Genomic DNA, 18466 nt, shown 5'->3' on the forward strand with positions numbered 1-18466 from the left:
GCTCTGAAGCTTGCATCAGGTATTTAAGTAAGCCACAGTCTGGGATAAATGTTTAATAATATGGAGATATTGCTTGGTCTCCCTGAGAATAACAAGACTGCAGTCCTCAAAAGGGTTTTCTTCCTTCTGTTAAGTACTGTAAAATGACTTAACTAACAGAGGACAATTTGTCTTTTACAAATGCTGTCTCTTTCTCTTAGTGACTGAAACTGTGCTGTTAAAGGCATATTATTCAGTTCTTAAAAATATAATCAAGCTTTATCTTGTAGTGCATGATTACTGTTCCAAGCTGTGTCATGCTGCCAGGATTTGAGGAGGGACAATTGATCTTGCAGTCTAAACGTCATAGCCTCAGAGTCAAAATAGGCAACTGGTTTCCAATTTCTGAAAATAACTTGTGAAATGATTGAGTTTCTCACGATCAAACTTATTTTTATCAAAAAGTTGGACTATGGCCCATTATGATCAAGTGTGAGAGAGCAGGGTCTAAAGAAATACACTTTTCAGTTGTTTGTAAACATTGTTTGACAATGTTACTGGGATTCAAACTAATTCCCGATTATAAAGTTAATGACTAGGTAACCAATCTGGGACCCGAGGGCCACCAAGAAAATTAACACTTGAGAGCTATAAAAAATATGAATAGTACTGTTATTTGTTCTTTAATGTTTATTTTTGAGAGAGAGGCAGAGAGACAGAGTGGGAGTAGGGGAAGGGCAGAGAGAGAGAGAGGGAGACATAGAATCCAAAGCAGGCTCCAGACTCTGAGCTGTTGGCACAGGGCCTAACATGGGGCTCGAACCCACGAACTATGAGATCATGATCTGAGCCAAAGTCTGATGTTTAACTGACTGAACCACCCAGGTGCCCCTATTCTTAAAGAATAATATATAATACATTTTCTGATTTTCAATTCTGAAGATAAGCTCTGCATACTTAAGTGTGTTTGCCTTAGCAACCAGAGACAGCAAGTTTAAGCTACATTTTTTTCTATACAGGTTCTCCAAACTGGGGTTAGCAGAGAGAAGGAAAGTTCAGCCAGTCCCAGCTTGCAGAAACATTTAATGTTCACAAAGAACTATACCCTAGAGAACTTGTAGAGCGTGCTTTCTCTCTATTTCTACTTTAAACTGTGGGCATTCATTCATTCTTTCTTGATAGGAAAGAATTTATAAAAACAAAAGAGGTCACAAGGAAGGCTCTATAACACAGTCAAGTATTTTCAACCCAATCTAGAAATTAAGAAATCATTAGTATTTTTATTTAAAAGTATCAGGCTCTTTCAGTTTGAAGAGACAGAAATTTACCGAAATATTTCAAGTAAAAAGAGGCATTTATTGAAGGTTATTGGGAACTTCCCATGAATCCAGGAGAAAATGAACTACGAGACCTCAGGAGGGCAGGAACAATGGCAGCTCTGTAGACTGGACCCGCTCTCATTTCCATCTCCCTTCTCTCTCCTCAAACAGTCCTGTTCTCCTCCTTTTTTCCCAAATGGCCTTTGTTAGCCCTGCTAAACCTGGAGTGAACAGAGCCCTGTAATAGCCATCCCAGAAGTTACTCTACATGATTTTTTCAAATTCAAATACACTAGAAAAAAATTAGCTAGAGTTGTACAACTTTCCAACTGCAAATTCCTGAGAGGGATACTTGACTGGCTCAGTTTAACTTTTCGGGGTGAGTTTTAAGTCTGATGTTGTTGGCTAGTCTATAGGTTGGCTGCTCCAGTCAAATATTCACCCCTGGTTGAATCACGTATGGCCACTGAGAGAGCATCACATGGCATAAACAGAGCTGCTAAGTAGAGACATGGGTGCAATGCTTAGGACAGGTAGTATTCATAACGCCCAGAAAAACACTGAAAACAGATATGAAGCGAGTATCACAAACCAAGAAGAGAGATGAAGTATAATAGGGGAGGAACTCATGGCAAACAAAAGCTGAATTAACAGAGCATGGCTTGTGTTTCAAATTGAAGAGAAAGGCAAAGATTTAACAAATTTAACAAAAAAACCCAAAACAAAACAAAAAGGCAAAGGAAATGAGCCCCAAAAAGAACAGACAAGTGAGTCAAGAGACCAGAAAAAGAAGTAAGCTTTGGAGCACATGAGGCCAAGCATCTCAGGAAACTAAGTTTGCATACACTGGATACGTAGCAAAACACTCCTTTTCTGAATGTGTTTGTGTCTACACCAGAGTGCATGTCCCACCAAGGTAATACAGCAGGCTACTGCTAATGACACTCAGAGTTTAATCCACCTCATTTTCTATGATTCTAAGTTCTATATGGACAGGGTCTATTTGGAATGGTTTCTAGCTGTGGCAGTCCCATTCCCATGTCCACACATGCATACAACTGATCCCAAGAAGTGACTCCCTGGAAAACAGTTTTTCCCCCTGGTTATTAGGATTGAAAGTCCTAGAAGTCCTAGATCACTTACTTGCTTCTGGAACACAAAGGGATATCTCTTTTCCACTATCAGATGAACTCCCCCAGTCTCTACTCTGTATCATGAGACCAAGAAAAGGGAACAGAAGCCTTTAGAGACAAAACCTCACTAATGATGGGAAAGCAATTCTGAACAGTCTTGTTGCCATTTGGGATGAATAAACATGCTTTCAAAAGGGATACCATGGCTCCCTCAGGATGCAGTCATGTTCCACACACGACGGCAGCCAGCCCTCATTCTGGTAGCGGGCCACAGAGGAGGCTGCTAGTGGCTGTGAGGAGTAAACAGGGAGGCACGCAAAGCCCCTAGCACTGTGGCCAGCACCAAGCATGCACCCAGTAATGTTAAGTAAGGTCTGTCTCCTTACCAACGCATAGGATCAAGTACAGGCAATACTGCCAACTGAATACACTGCACAAAATCACAAGTTTTATTTTATTTTACTTTGGAGAATAAATTTGTGATATCTTGTAAATGATCTTCCTAGGAAGCAAAGCTCCACCTCACATCATTCTAAACTTATTTACTTTTATTATTATATTCAGTGACTACTGTTTTACCTGAGAAAGACCGATTTATTATACATAGATATATACCATAAGGGAGCAAAATAGCAATGTAATTTTTTTTTGATATGACTAAACAGGAACACAGTAGTGAGAAGTATCTATTTTTCAACATAGTTTCAAATGGGGACCATCTTATATATACCAATGTGTTGTGATTCTAAAACTGTGGTAAGAATGACCAAGAGTACAGTTCTAGCATTACAATTTGGCTTTTTCAGTAAGTAGCAGTTACAGATATTTGACTTAATTACAAATACACAGAAATTTAAAGACAGTATTTTTAAAAATTCCTAAAGAGTGGTCAAAATCAAGAGGACTCTATTCAGCTGAGATGTGATCATACTTCCAATCCACAGAGTCAAGTATTTGATGCAGTAAGGTTTTTGTTTTTTTTTTAAATAAGTTTGTTTCCCTATTTTGAGTGAGAGAGAGCAAGCAGGGGAGGGGCAGGGAGAGTCCCAAACAGGCTTCTCACTGTCAGTACAGAGTCCAACATGGGGCTCGATCTCATGAACCATGAAATCATGATCTGAGCTGAAATGAAGATTCGGATGCTTAACTGACTGAACCACCCCAGCACCCTGATGCAGTGAGTTCTTTTACTGCTTGATTTCCATCTATGGGAAAAACAATTTATTCATGAATTCAAATGATATTTATTAAGATGCCATTATGATTTACAATAATAATATTGTTTTTATAATAATAAAGTAATGTATTTACTATGGTTTCTGGTCCCAAGCAAATACAGTCTATTTGAGGAGATGACAATACAATAAATGGAATACAAGACAGTTCATTAATAAAGTGCTAAATTGAACTATTCTCTAACCCAGTGGGTATTTTTTTCAGTGATTTAGATGAAGATGCATATATTCTACAGATCAACCTTAGGTATGACACAAAGTAAAAGAAAAGACCCGAAGTTAGAGGTCAAATCAGGATCCAAAAAATATCTTGACAGGCAAAACTAAAATTTACCAGGATGAAATTTGTGCTTAAGATGAAAAAAACAAATGCCCAAGTACAATTAACAGATTATAGCTTTTTAGGAGCCAAAGTGGCACAAAGCGGCGCCTGGGTGGCTCAGTCGGTTGAGTGTCCGACTTCGGCTCAGGTCATGATCTCACAGTTTGTGGGTTCGAGCCCTGCATCGGGCTCTGTGCTGACAACTAGCTCAGAGCCTGGAGCCTGTTTCAGATTCTGTATCTCCCTCTCTTTCTGGCCCTCCCCTGCTCATGCTGTCTCTCTCTCTCAGAAATAAGATAAAAACATTAAAGAAAAACAAAACCAAAGTGGCAGAGTTGGGGATTTAAAGCTGGTTAGTTAAATAGGATAATGTCAAGTCAACATCGTAACAACTACAACAAAACCCACGGATATTAACTAAGTGCTTTTTTGCACAGGGTACGTAATACACACACACATTTTTAATTCTTACAACAGCCAACAAGTCCTACTCAACAAGGTAGTGTTACTATTTAACTGAGGCTCTTTTATAACAAGCAATTTGGACCAATGTCATATAACTAGTAAGTGAAAAGCAGAGAATTTAAACTCCGATCTGACTCCAGAACCTGTATATTTTCTACTATACTATACCATTTGCATTGTAAAACTACAGTACTTCCATATAAAAAATTGGGTCTAGAGGGACAATTAAGGAAAATAAGCAAAGCTGACACAGAAGAAATAGGGGGCCTGGTGAGTCTCCAATTGAACAATCTAGAGTGGCTTGGAGAGTTAACCATTTGTCCCCTTCATTGTCTAGGAGTGTCAAGAACTAGGAATATCAAGGTAGTGAAAGGCAACCTCGGAAAGACTTAGCCCAGTGATCATGCCCAAAAGGGCTGTGGGCTTCTTTGCAAATTATGAACATCTATTACTGCCTGAAAAGGGTCTGGAGATGTAGAATGCCAGTAAGTGCCCACTCTCCCTTCTATTATCATTGCTGCTCTGTAAATATGTTATAAGAACAAAAAAAAAAGCTTTGACTACAGCGTCTAATCACAGCAATTCTATCTTCTTATTTACATCACTTGACGCATTCTCTATAACCAAAGAAAATGACAAACTACCATCTATTTTCAAATATTAAAAGCTATATTAAACAACTCTTACTAGCCTAAACCAAAGAAAAGGCTAGAATATTCATTCATTCTTTTGTACTTGTTTTCTGCAATTAAAATTAGTAGGTAAATTAATATGAGTAATCCCCAAAGTAGATAACATGAAATGAAAATTGCCTTGTTTCAGGGTGATTTTTCTTGGCACTGAAAACAAGTTTACTGGGGTACATGTGTTAAGAAGGTTGGTTTTGGAATACCACATCCTAATGAAGTCCTCTCAAGGATGCAAGGATTCAAGAAGTTCTGTGGCTTTCCATGGTTCTAACAAAAGCAAAACAACTGACCAAAGATTCAGAAAGTTTTCAAAAATTTAAATTTTCAGAATCAGGTATAATTCTCAATTTCACATTAAAAAATCTGTTAGAATCAAATATTCATTCCCAGGAAGTTACCTAGCAACAATTATAGGGCAAGTGCAGAATGGAAAGGGAGAAAGACAGGGTGGTGAGAAAAGAGAAGCAGGGAGTTGGTTTCTCCACTCTCAGAGCTCAGGGCTACAGGGCCAGTGAAATGCTAGGTTTTCAGTTACAGATGATCCACATGGTAAATGTTCCTAGACAGTGGCTTACACTTCTCAAATCCTCTGCTGTTTATTACTGAGAAAAATTGATGCAGGACAGTAAAAAGATGCAGCCAAACAAAAAGCAAACTCAGCCTCTCTAGGTAAGAGCCATGAAATGCCATAGGAAGCAGAAAATGGAATGAGTTAAGGTGATAGAAGGTTTCAAGGAGTTGATGAATAGGGACTCATCAGGGATGGAAGGGGAGGGCTGGGTGGACTATGGAAGGCCCAAGGCCAGGGCAATGGTTAGCACAGAATAGTAGGTGGAAGGAATATGAGAAAGAACACTTTCTCAGTGAAGCCACTGACTCAGGCCCACTAGAGTGTTGGAGTCTATACTAAATCTCACACAGCTGTGGGATTCTCTTGCCACTTTCTAATAAGCAGCATTAACATTCTCAAAAGCCTTATCCTCTAGCCCTGAGAGGTGAGGCTAGTTTAGAAAGTCATCGTGATCTTGAGCTGTGCTCAGGAGAAGAGAATCTTAGAGTCACTATTTGATGCCCACCGCCCTGAGTGTTGGCCTCACTTAGCAAGCAGTGCCTGGCTGAACACACAAATCTATTGGCCTCAGGTGAGATGAAGAAACAAACTCTCAATCCTGGCACTGTGGTCAGCTGGTGACCATCAGAGGAGTACTAGGCTGGACTCCCAGGATTCCAGGGCTCCTTTCCAATGTTGGTGTGCTAACTCTTGCTCAGGTCTTTTTAGGAAGTATGGAAACCTCTTCTGTTCCCTAAATGATAGTCACAAGTAAGCACCAAAGCATGCTTTTTGCCACAATGACAAACACAGCTTTTGCAAAACAGGCATTTAAGTTACCTGAGAGCTTACGTGTCATGCATGTTGAAACCTACCATGAAACAAACAAAAAAAGCAAAATAAGACAAAACAAAAAACTATAGGTGTATTTAGTTTTACTCTTTTTAATGTTTATTTTGTGAGAGGCAGAGAGAGTGAGTGAGTGAGCCATGAGTGGGAGAGGGGCCGAGAGAGAGGGAGAGAGAGAATCCCAAGCAGGCTTTGAGTGCAGAGCCTGACACTGAGCCCAATCTTATGAAGTGTAAGATCATGACCTTAGCAGAAATCAAGAGTTAGGGATGCCTGGGTGGCTTAGTCGGTTAAGCATCTGACTTTGGCTCGTGAGTTTGAGCCCCCCACTGGGCTCTGTGCTGACACCCCAGAGCCTGAAGCCCCTTTGGATTCTGTGTCTCTCTCTTTCTGACCCTTCCCCTCCTCCCACTGTCTCTCTCTCCTTCAAAAAGAAATAAATATTAAAAAAAAAAAAGCAAGAGTCAGACAGTTAACTGACTGAGCCACCCAGGCACCCCTACAGGTGCACTTAAGATGAACAATATGAATGGTTAACAGTTATCAAAGGACTGTCCCAAAGAATCAAATGCCATTTCCTTTCTTTGAAAAAAAATTTTTTTAAATGTTTATTTTTGAGAGACAGAGACAGAGTGTGAGTAGGGGAGCGGCAGAGAGGGAGGAGACAGAATGCAAAGCAGGCCCCAGGCTCCCAGCTGTCAGCACAGAGCCTGACACAAGGCTTGAACTCATGAACTGCGAGATCATGACCTGAGCTGAAGTGGGACACTTAAGCTCCTGCCATTTCCTTTCTTATCTCAAATTTATTTCCTCTCTCCCTGTCAATTAATTGACACTAAGTGATAACAACACACTGTCACTAAAGTCCATTTTGATAAGAAATATCAACTATCCTGGGCTAGAAAACCTCTATGTGTGCTATATCTGACTGATGTAGAACTTTCTGCTCCACAGAAAGATATCCTGACTCAAAGGATACCTATACTTTCTCTTATTAATCTCTCCTTTGTCAGGAGAGCAAAGGAACCCATACCAACTTCACTATCAGACTGTTCTTAGAAATGTATCATTTCGAAGACATAACACTGCAGGCAAAACTACTAGTTAAAAATTGTCACCTAACATTTATGTAACACTTTGAGGTTGACAAAGACTGTCACATACCTAATTTCATCCGATCCCCACAGTAGCACTATGAGGTGAATATGACTACCCCTGCGTAACCAAATGAGGAAACAGATGCCACAAGAATAAGGCACTTGCCCCAATTCTCCCAGCTGGTCACTGCCACAGGTCAAACCGGAATCCAGCTTTGTCCGACTCCAAAGCCATTGCTTATTTGTATTTTACCAAAATGGCTCTCAGGAAAAAAGATGATGTATTTCTGGAATTTCTTTTCTGTAGTATCCGGTGAACAAATAAAGCACTCACTTTTGTTGGGCCAACTAAATATGTAAGTTTTCTCAGTGATATAAATAAACTTTTATCAAAACTTCTCATTTAAACTCTGTAGATAAGACTCACCAACAAAATATCCAGAAATTGTACATGCTACCACTCTGGAATATAATACCTCTGAAATAAAGCTGTCTGCTACTATATCCCAGGCGGCCAGGGATCACAGAGTGACTTCAGAGAAGAGGAAAGCAGATCTTGGGTCCAAAGCTTGTGCAGAATCCATACGACAATGAGCAATTTGCAGTTGGAAGACCGAACTGCAATTCAGCTGCCAGCTACTTGGCCAGGACTCTAGACTATGGCAGTCTTGGCTTCAGACTGCTCTTACTGTATGTTAGGGATTTCTTCACATCTCACAGCTCAGGCCTTTGTTAATGTACTTACCTCTTTTGTACCACCTTTCTGCTACTACTATTCAGTTCTGTTCAATTTATGTAAGCAGTTACGGCTGCCCAGGAGTTCACCCATTCTTCTTGTTTTAGGATTGGACAAGGTCATAGACCAAAGAGATTTCCTTTTTAAGGCTTTTTAGGCTCGATTTGAGTTTTGTAAGTGAAGTCGGAGCACCTCTGTTTTTCTCCCTAATGGTGGGGGGGTGTAAGCTTTGCTATTCAAGCCTGAATACACATACAATTTTTTTGTGGTCCCCCATATGGAAACCATAGAGCAGAAATGACTCACAAATGAAACGTGAAAGACAGATTAAAAAACTATACTTACTTAGGAGGAATTCGTGAGGCTGTGTTCACATTTGTGGTTGGGACTACTACTTGAAGAATGTGTTCAAGGGCTGTTAATCCACCAGCAACTTGAAATGCAATCTGATCTGCTACATTCTAGACAGAAATACAAATAGAAATTAGCCCAATTTCTCAGGCATAGAATGATCACCAAACAAAATATTTAGTTGCAGTGTCAAATACTCTGTTGGTTCAATTATTCTACAAATACTTATCGAATGTTTATGCAGTGCTAGGAACAGTAGGTCAAAACTGGTGAACACAAAACACAGTCGCTTTCCCCCATGAAGCTTAAAATTTAGTGGATGAGAGCAACACCAATCAAATAACCATAAATAAAATAATTTCAATTATGATAAGTACCTTGAAGAAAAAGGAAAGGTCTATAAGAATAATGGGGAACCAACTATATACTGGGGAAAGGGTTGGCACAGGTTTTTCTGGGAAAGTTGAGGTTTTGAAACAGGCAAAAGGGAAGGGATGGAACACTCCATGCAGAGTGCAAAACCATTTTATACAGAATATTTTAGCAATACTTTTTTAAAAAAAATGTTTAATTAATGTTTTTATTTATTATTGAGACTGAGAGAAACAGAGCATGAGTGGGGGAGAGGGGCAGAGAGAGAGGGAGATACAGAATCCGAAACAGCCTCCAGCCTCTGAGCTCTGAGCTGGAAGCCCAGAGCCCCATGCATGGCATGAACCCACAAACCGCAAGATCATGACCTGAGCCAAAGTCGGACGCTTAACCGACTGAGCCACCCAGGTGCCCCTAGCAATACTTTTTAAAAGCAGATCATTTTGTAATGCTAATTACCACCTAGCAAGACAAACTGACTGCCACAAAGATTTCTTCTCCTATTACTGATTATTACAAAATAACCTAAAACCTAACCATCTCCATATATTTTTTTCACCATTTTGGCTACATTAGGGAGAATCTTAAGTCAGCATTTTAGAACTCAACTGATGATTATTTCTCTACAATTTCTGAATTGTTTACAAATCTTGGGAAAGGAACATCTCTGAGTTCTTGGCATTTCTCTGGCATGAGGACAGGCAAGAGCAATTCTATGGTATACTGTATTCATTTCAGTGCACACAATCACTGCAACCCCGCTAGTATACCGTCAACTTTGTATTTCTTCTAAGAGCATGCTACAGTTCATCAAGCCTTGAAATATCTTTGAGATACTGTAGTATTTTGGGAGTGATGGTCAGATGCATCGGGGAGAGACAGGAATTATCTACAAGATCTGTCAAACATGTTTGCTTGATTCTTCTGATGCTCTAAGCACATGCTCTGCTTGATGTAGACTAGTGACTACTGACTGTACCTTAGTCGTTCAATTACTCACTATGTGCACAATAAAATATACTTTGACACTATAATACGTTTATTGTGAATCCTAGACAAGAACTCATAGTTTTAGGATAGAAAATTAAGAATTTTTGTTATTAATGGAAAGAAATGTTTCTCTGCAATAAAACTAACAATCAAAAAGTGGAAAAACCCAGGTGGATTCAGTAATTGGAAAACATAATGCTGTTACCATTCTTTCTTAGGCTAGGATGTCAATATAATTAGAAAATAATAATATATTTTGTATTAGCACACAAGACAAAGAAAACTGTACTAATCATAACTGTATAGCTGGGTGGGTTATGACAAATTGAACACATCCTATAACAACTCCAAAACAAAAAGAAATAATATAAATAAAAATTTGAAAATAACAAACACAACTCCCTTACATAGCCTTAACAACTTCAAAATAAAAAATAATAAAAAAATAAAATTTTATAACATGCCGTTAATATTCCTGGTGCTCATCCCATTCACTCTCATCTTCTTCCCCAAATGCAAAAGCTTTCCTAATTTTTAAAATCATAGATTACCTTTGTCTTCTTTTCAATTCTATAAAAACGGAGTCATACTTTACATATTCTATAGAATCTAGCTTTTCTTGCTCAATTTTTCCCCCTAAATTCATCCATATTGTTGCCTATACCCATGTTTCATTCATTTCCCTTGCTGGAATATATATTCCTTTGTCTGATTATATACATCAACTTATTTCTTTTTAATTGGAAAAATCTACTTTATTCCAGTGTCTTTTTTCCTCCCTTCTACATTAATTTCACTTTTAATATTACAGGGTGAGATAACCACTATCTTATTATCTTACTGAATTTATTTATTTATTTATTTTAAATGTTTTTATTTCTTTCTAGGAGAGAGAGAGAGACAGCGTGAGCAGGGGAGGGTCAGAGAGAGAGCGAGTCACAGACTGAAACAGGCTCCAGGCTCTGAGCTGGCAGTCAGCACAGAGCCCGACGCGGGGCTTGAACCCACGAACTGCGAGATCATGACCTAAGCAAAAGTCGGACGCTTAACCGACTAATCCACACAGGTGCCCCATTACTCAATTTATTTAAATGTTTCACTGCTGATTGACATTTGGGTTGTCTCCACTTTCAAATTTTTTTATTAAAAAAATTTTTTTAATGCTTATTTGAGAGTGAGTGAGAGCGAGCGCATGAGCATGAGCGGGGGGGAGGGGGCGGCGAGAGAGAGAGATTGAGAGAGAGAGATTGAGATACAGAATCTGAAATAGGCTCTAGGCTCTGAGCTGTCAGCAAAGAGCTCTACACAGGGCTCGAACTTGGGAACGGTGAGATCATGACCTAGGCCTAAGTCAGATGCTCAACTGAGCCTCTCATGGTCTGAGGCACCCAGCTGCCACAGGCTGTTTCCACTTTCAATCTGTGGACAATGCTGCTTTAGACATTTTTGTACATGTATCTATGGAAATGTGACATGCAGTTGTGTTGGTTATATGAGTGGTATTCCTGGGTGACAGTGTATACATAAATTCAATTTCATTAGCTATAGCCAAACAGCTTTCTAAAGTATTTGGAACAATTGTGTACACAATGTGGTACAGTGATAATTTCAACTACTCTACATTCACAAAAAAATTGATTTTATCATTTTTTTAAAAAACTTTAGTCATTCTTATGAGTGTATAATGGCATTTCATTAAAGTTTTTATTGGCCTTCCCTGGATAATTAGTGGGATTGAACAACTTATGTTTACTGAGTATATTTTTAAATTGAGGTATACTTTACAACTGGTTAAAAGGCTCAGATCTTAAGCATGCCATTCAAATACATTTGAGAAATCCTTATCAAGACCAGAACGCTTCCATCACCTTAGAAAGCCTCATCATACCACTTTTATAGTCAATCCCCCCTGCTTGAAGCCACCACAGATTTGATTTATAGTCCCATAGATTACACACCAAAAGCAAAAGCAAAAATAAGTGGGCCTACATCACACTAAAAAGCTTCTATGTAGCAAAGGAAACCATTGACAAAATGAAAAGGCTATCTACTGAATGGGAGAAAATACTTGCAAATCCTATTTCTGGTAAAATACATAAAGAACTCATAAACTCAAGAGCAAAAAACACAAACAATTCAATTAAAAAATGGGCAGAAGGTCTGAGTATACATTTTTTTCCCAAAGAAGACACATAGATAACCAACAGGTACTATGAAAAGATGTTTAACATCATTAATCATCAGGGAAATGCAAATCAAAATCTCAGTGAGATACTACCTCACACCTGTTAGAATGGTATTAGAAAGAAAGAAAGAAAGAAAGAAAAAAAGAAAGAAAGAAAGAAAGGAAGAGGGAGATAGAGAGAGAAAAGAAAGAAAAAGAGAGAAAAATTGTCAGAAAGAGAAAGAGAAGAAAAAGAAAAAAACCAGTGTTGGTGAAGATGTGGAGATAGGGAAACCCTTGTGTACTACTGGTGGGAATATAAATTGGTGCAGCCACTATTCCATAGTGTATGTAGGTTCCTCAAAAAATTAAAAATACAAGTACCATATGATCCAGAAATTCTACTTCTGAGTATTTATCTGAAGCAAATAAAATACTAATTTGAAAAGATATATGTACTCCTATGTTCACACGGCATTATTTACAATAACCAAGATATAGAAGCAAAATAAGTGTTCAATGATAAATACAATGTATACAGAAGATGTGGTATATAAACAAAATGGAATATTACTGTGCCATGAAAAGAATGGAATTTTCCCATTTGTGAAAACTTGGATAAACCTTGAAGGCATTATCCCAAGTGAAATAAGTCAGGGAGAGGAAAACATGTGGAATTAAAAAAAAAGCTTACTGACACAGAGAACAGATTAGTGGTTGCCAGAGGCACAGGAGAGAGGTTGGGAGAAATGGGATGGATGAAGGGGCTCATAGGGTAAAAAGAAACAAAATGTAGGTTAGTTTTGTCTCTTATAGAATTTCCTATAAATGAGATAATATGATATACATGAATATTTTCTGGATTTAATTTGGTAGTGAAAGGTTATCCCATCAGCAATGTTTCTACTGTATCTGGTGCCAGAAGCATCTAAAGCATAAGGAATACAGCAGAGGAACTCTTAGTCAGGATAGGGACATAAACACACACACACCTCCTTTCTTCTTATACTCAAAAGAAGTAGGAATTATAGATAAAATACGTAATAATATTAAAAATGCAGAACCACATTAAAAAATAAATGGAACATCTCTGTGAAACAGGGATGGAAAAGCTCAAAGTAATGCATAGGGCAAGGGTCCAACTTTCAGTAGATTCTTAAAAGAACAATCGTCCTTCTAGATTTTTCCCTCTTCCTCAGCTTTTCCACGGATTCAGGCTCCAAGTTCTGATTATTCCATTTCTGTTGTAGCTCTGAACTCTTGCCTACATCTACCATGTCAGTTCAGGGTTTCATGGTTTCTTGCTTGAGGTACTGCAGCAATTAGTACCTAACTGGAATCTCTGGATCCAGGCTCACCCCACACCAGCCTATTCTCTAGAGCTGTGATTTCTAAATACTCTTAAGATAAAAGTCAGGTTCCTTTCCCTTCCCTTTCCCTTTCCCTCTCCTTCCCCTTCCTTTCTTCTTCCCTTTCCTTTCCTATCCCTCTCCTCCCCTCCCCTCTCCTCTCCCTCTTTTCTCCTCTCCTCTCCTCCCCTCTCCTATCCTCTCCTCCTCCCCTCCCCTATCCCTCTCCTCTCCTCTCCTCTCCCTCTCTTCTCCTCTCCTCTTCTCTCCTATCCCACTCCTCTCCTCTCCTCTCTTCTCCCTCTCCTCTCCTCCCCTCTCCTATCCCTCTCCTCTCCTTTCTCCCTTCCTCTCCTCTCCCGCTCCTTTCCTTCCTTTGATTGCTCTTCCACTGTAGACCAATACTTTTGTGAAATGCAATATAAATGAAATATTGAATAAATGAGAAAAAAAGATGGACAAAACTGGAGGCCACATTTTAAAATATTAGATACAACAGACATAAAATTACTCTGCCAGTTTGCTGAAACTTACTCTGGATTTGTGTATTTATCTCATCCTGTTCTAGTGACAGTGGCCTGGAACTGGACTCTGGACTCCCTTTTGAGTAGTCCTGCTCTGGATGCCTATATACACAATGAGGATGATATTCTGAAGAGCAAATGTAATCATGTCACTCTTTGCTTAAAACGCTTAAGTGACTTCATCCTCACTGTCTGCGAGAGGCTCAAATTCCTTAGCACAGGTCTTCAAAATCTGATACCCCATTAACAGCCTTCTTCCCTGTCATGCTCCTGCCTCTCCCTCAACCAAATTCCCCATATGGCCTACGTTCTTGAATGCCTCTGTGCTTCTGCAAATACTGTTCCTCCTCCCCAGAGGGGGTGGTTCTCCAGCAGTTTATCTTTGTATCCCCACTAAACTCGGAGCTTCCTAAGTTCAGGAGCCATGTCTGTTTTATCACATTTCCAACACTTAGCAGAGGGGATGGCACTCAGTATGTGCTCAACCAGTGGTTGTGAATGATGGTTCTGAGGAAGATGGCTGAAAAGGACACTTGTACATGATTTTGACGATGAAAACACAGATAGTCAATAACTTCTCAGGATAAAATTTCACAGGATAAATTAATCCACTCCTATTACTTGTGTGTGCCTTGTAGAAGAGCTTGTCAATGAAGGGGAGCTTCATGACCAAGGAATACAATTCAGTTTTTTCGAGACTGAAGGACATATTCACCTTGAGCCTTCTTAATAACCATCAAGGAAGATACATCCACTTCTGTGTAAAGCCTTTATATATTGATATCTCTTAATTCAAAAACAAAGTATATTTTACCTCTGGCCAAGCAGATGCACCAAATGATGCAATCTGTCCACAGGGAAATGAAGCAGCACCACAGCTGTTCTCATAGACCTCCACAATGGGAGAGACCTGGATCAACATTGCAGAAGTGGAGGCAAAAAGGACTGAGTAAAAGCAGACCATTTTAATGTATACATCTATGCTTTAGAAACAAAACAAAACTCAAAGCCTTTTATGCAATGCCAACAACATGGGATGTGACCTCTTGAAAAACTTACGATATAAGCTCTAGTTAGACATTAAACAGGAAAAAAGAAGCCAAATTCAGGAAGATAAAGGCCATTTAAAGCCAAAATTTTCCTGATGTATTATTGAAAATTGAAGTTTTAATTTGTCACTTGCAGCTTTTCAAGGATATAAACCAAAAGGCAAAACCAACTGGGAGATAAAAAAAACTCACAAACCTCCCTCTGGATTCATGGAGGTTTCTGGTTACTTCTACAATGGAAACTCAGAATGCAGAAATGGATCCTCTTCCACAGAAGATGGCCAGATGGCAACACTGTTTAGTATCTTCCTAAATTCTTCATTTCCCATATCAACTTCTATTCCTCCTACCATTTCTGTCCTACCTCAGGACCCCATTTGGCCTGTAAGCTCTGTAAGTGTTACAGCTGACTCACCTTCGCAGCCCCATGTCTGGCACAGAACAGGAATGGTGAACACCTGATGGATGAGTGACTGAACAAAAGGATGAACAAATGAAAAGATTCCTCTCAGAGAGCAAAAATGTCCCAGGAGAGATCAGAGCTTAACACAATACTGAGGCCCATGAGAAAGAACGAACACCTCCCTTTGGTCCCATTCCCTAACACAGTGTGAACAAACAGCTCTCCCCATCTCTGTGCAGAGAAGTGGATGAAACAGTCCTATCATATCCCATGACATTTTCACCTGAGGAGGACAGAAAAGGGAAAATCAATGATGAGCTGCTCAAATGTTAAAATAAAGGGGAAAACCCACCTTCTCTAGCACATCCCCTTAAAAGCTCTATATGCAAATAAAAAATGGAAGTCACATTCACGCAACAATCCACAGACTCAAAGGATGCAGAGCCTCCCATTTCACCTTCCTCTCTGTGCCCAACACACTAACTGCATGTGCTAATCACTCCCTATATGCAGTACTCCTTATGCTCCTGGACATCTTAATGCCATGATGGGAATGGATGCTCCTCAAATACATAGTCTTATACTTACTTGTTCCTATCCCTGTCAGTGTCTAGAAAAAAGCAACATCCTAAAAATGCTTAACCACAATTATTCTCTCCATCCAAGCTGCCAGGTTCTCACCCTATAATGTTCAAATGCTCTCTCATTCCTTTAAGACTCATAACAAATAGTTTTCATGAAGCCTTTCTGATACCTTCAACTAAGTCAAAGTTCTCTGTATTCAACTGTATTTCTCTTGGGGCCCTTATCATTTCCTATATTTTCCCACAGTTATTTGTGTTCATGTACTAGGCTATAAAGACTAGTCTATGCATTCTCAATCAGGGTCAAGCACAGGATACACGCACAGTAGGCACCAAGCAAAGTTTGTTCAGTGATTAAGAATATCTCATTTAGAAAGAGGAACATTTTCTTTTCCCTTTTACCCCTTTCCCAAATACTCTGCATTCAGACATGTGAAGGTGGAACACCCGAAAGGAGTTCTATCATTCTGATTTGAGTGAGGAAAAAATACCTCTGAAAGATGAAATATGTGTCTTTACTTCCGTACCTGACATAACACCTTAATAGCTCTGCCTTCCTCTGCTCTCTCCCACTCTGAGACTGACAACTGACTAATAGGATTAGTGGCTCCATTCTAATAACCCAGCTTAACTGAAGGCCAGCAAAAAAATGACAGCTTCAATCTGAATTACATGGCCCGGGAATCCATTCAATTATTAACTAGAGTAACTGTTATTGCCTCTCCCAATCAAAGGAGAGGCAGCTGTTAATCTTTGGTGGCCTACAAAGGCTGGTGGCCTTTGTACTTGACTTCTCTATAGACGGTAATTATGTTCTTTGTGATCAGGGAGGAAGGCCTTCCTAGCCTTTTAGACAGAGGTGGCAGATGGGGAAAACTGTTTGCCTGTTCATTAGCAGGATAGGCCAGATTTGTTCTGAGCATCTGGTGGTAACTTAAGTCCTGTTTAGATATAATACAAGTAGGTTTTGGCGAGTCCATAAATTTAGAACTTGGCAGACCACTTTATAGAGATGAGAAGATCCCAGAGTAAATTTTTTTATGGTTATTTTTCCCTTATGGAAAACTTTCCTAACACTTAAAGGACATAATCTTCATTCCTCTACTATCTTCACCTGTTCATGTTAGTTTAAAAGAAGCGAGCATGATGAGCTGATAATCCATGTTCTAGGGTTTTTTCCTTCTAATGTTGGCTTCCTCATATTCCCATAATCTACATAAATGTCTAGGCTCCGCTTTTTGGCTGTACACTCACATTTGAAAGGACTCAGGGTCTGGGGTTGAGAATATCACAAGGAAATTAGAAACTTATGGAAATGTCATGCCCAAAAGAGTAAAATTATAACTTACAGTTTGAAGGCCTAGGTAATAAGGTAAGTGAGGCTGGGGGAGACTGGAAAGCTTTCTCAAGATGAGAGAAACAATTCCTTTGTAATGCTAATCAGAACTCGGATCCTTTGGAAGGCTCTCCCTAAGGGAGCTGCACCGTGCCATTTTTGACCTGTCTGGACTAAGTGAGATGAGGGCAGGGTGAGTGAGAGGGGGTGGTGCAGAACACAATCCCCCCCCCTTCCCATTAAGCTGTTACGAGATAGATGACCAAAGATCAGTGTATAAAGTTTATCACTGCAATACAACAAAACTCACAATAAAGTTAATTTTGATCTCCCACATCCTCAGTGCTGCCAAGATGCCAAGTGGCAGGCACCGGCCAGGTGTGGCACTCGGAGAGCTGGTGAGAGAGACTTCAATATAGCTAAATGCAGTGTGATGAGGGGATGCCACAGTGAGGGTGTGAACGGAGAGCTGTACACCCACAAAGGAAATAGTTACTGTGGCTAGTTCTTCAGGACACAATGGGTGTCTGTATGAACAGTTTTCTGAGTTCTCATGCTACCAACTAAAGACAAAAAACCCCCGAAGTCAAGGATCTACACATGAGGTTCCTTAAACAACTGCTTTATTTCTCCCACCTCTCCCAACTTCCAGGCTCCTGCTGGGTGACAGCAGAACTTGAAGAGTCTTACCACAGTAGTTTCTTCCTCTCTGTTCTTGCACCTTAAGTGTCCTGGAAATTTTAAAGCTTAGAGGCAAAATAACTTGGGACCATGAAACCAACGAGAATCTCTTTTGGGCAAGAAAATGATGGGATAAAAGTGAGTAACATGGACAAACTCCTTTGGGTCTAGCAGCAACCAGGGGGCAGGACCTTAGAGCGCCACCTGGATGGCATCGAAAAGGAGAGTATCCCACCACTCTCTTCTCTTTCCATCATGACATTTATCGTTCTTCACACTTCTCTATTAC

General features: G+C 39.6%; 1 protein-coding gene across 2 annotated transcripts in view; it reads right to left on the reverse strand.

Moving 5' to 3' along the window:
• The window catches only part of SCAPER (S-phase cyclin A associated protein in the ER), a 488585-nt gene that overhangs the window by 136137 nt on the left and 333982 nt on the right, over positions 1-18466 (reverse strand). For both annotated transcript variants that reach the window (XM_077780475.1, XM_077780477.1), the window contains exon 24: positions 8720-8835. In XM_077780475.1, coding sequence (XP_077636601.1) covers positions 8720-8835 — 116 coding nt within the window. The remainder of the gene's footprint in view (positions 1-8719; positions 8836-18466) is intronic.

The sequence above is a fragment of the Crocuta crocuta genome, unplaced genomic scaffold (genome assembly GCF_008692635.1).
Source record: "Crocuta crocuta isolate KB4526 unplaced genomic scaffold, BGI_CrCroc_1.0 scaffold310, whole genome shotgun sequence".
Classification (NCBI taxonomy): Eukaryota; Metazoa; Chordata; class Mammalia; order Carnivora; family Hyaenidae; genus Crocuta; species Crocuta crocuta.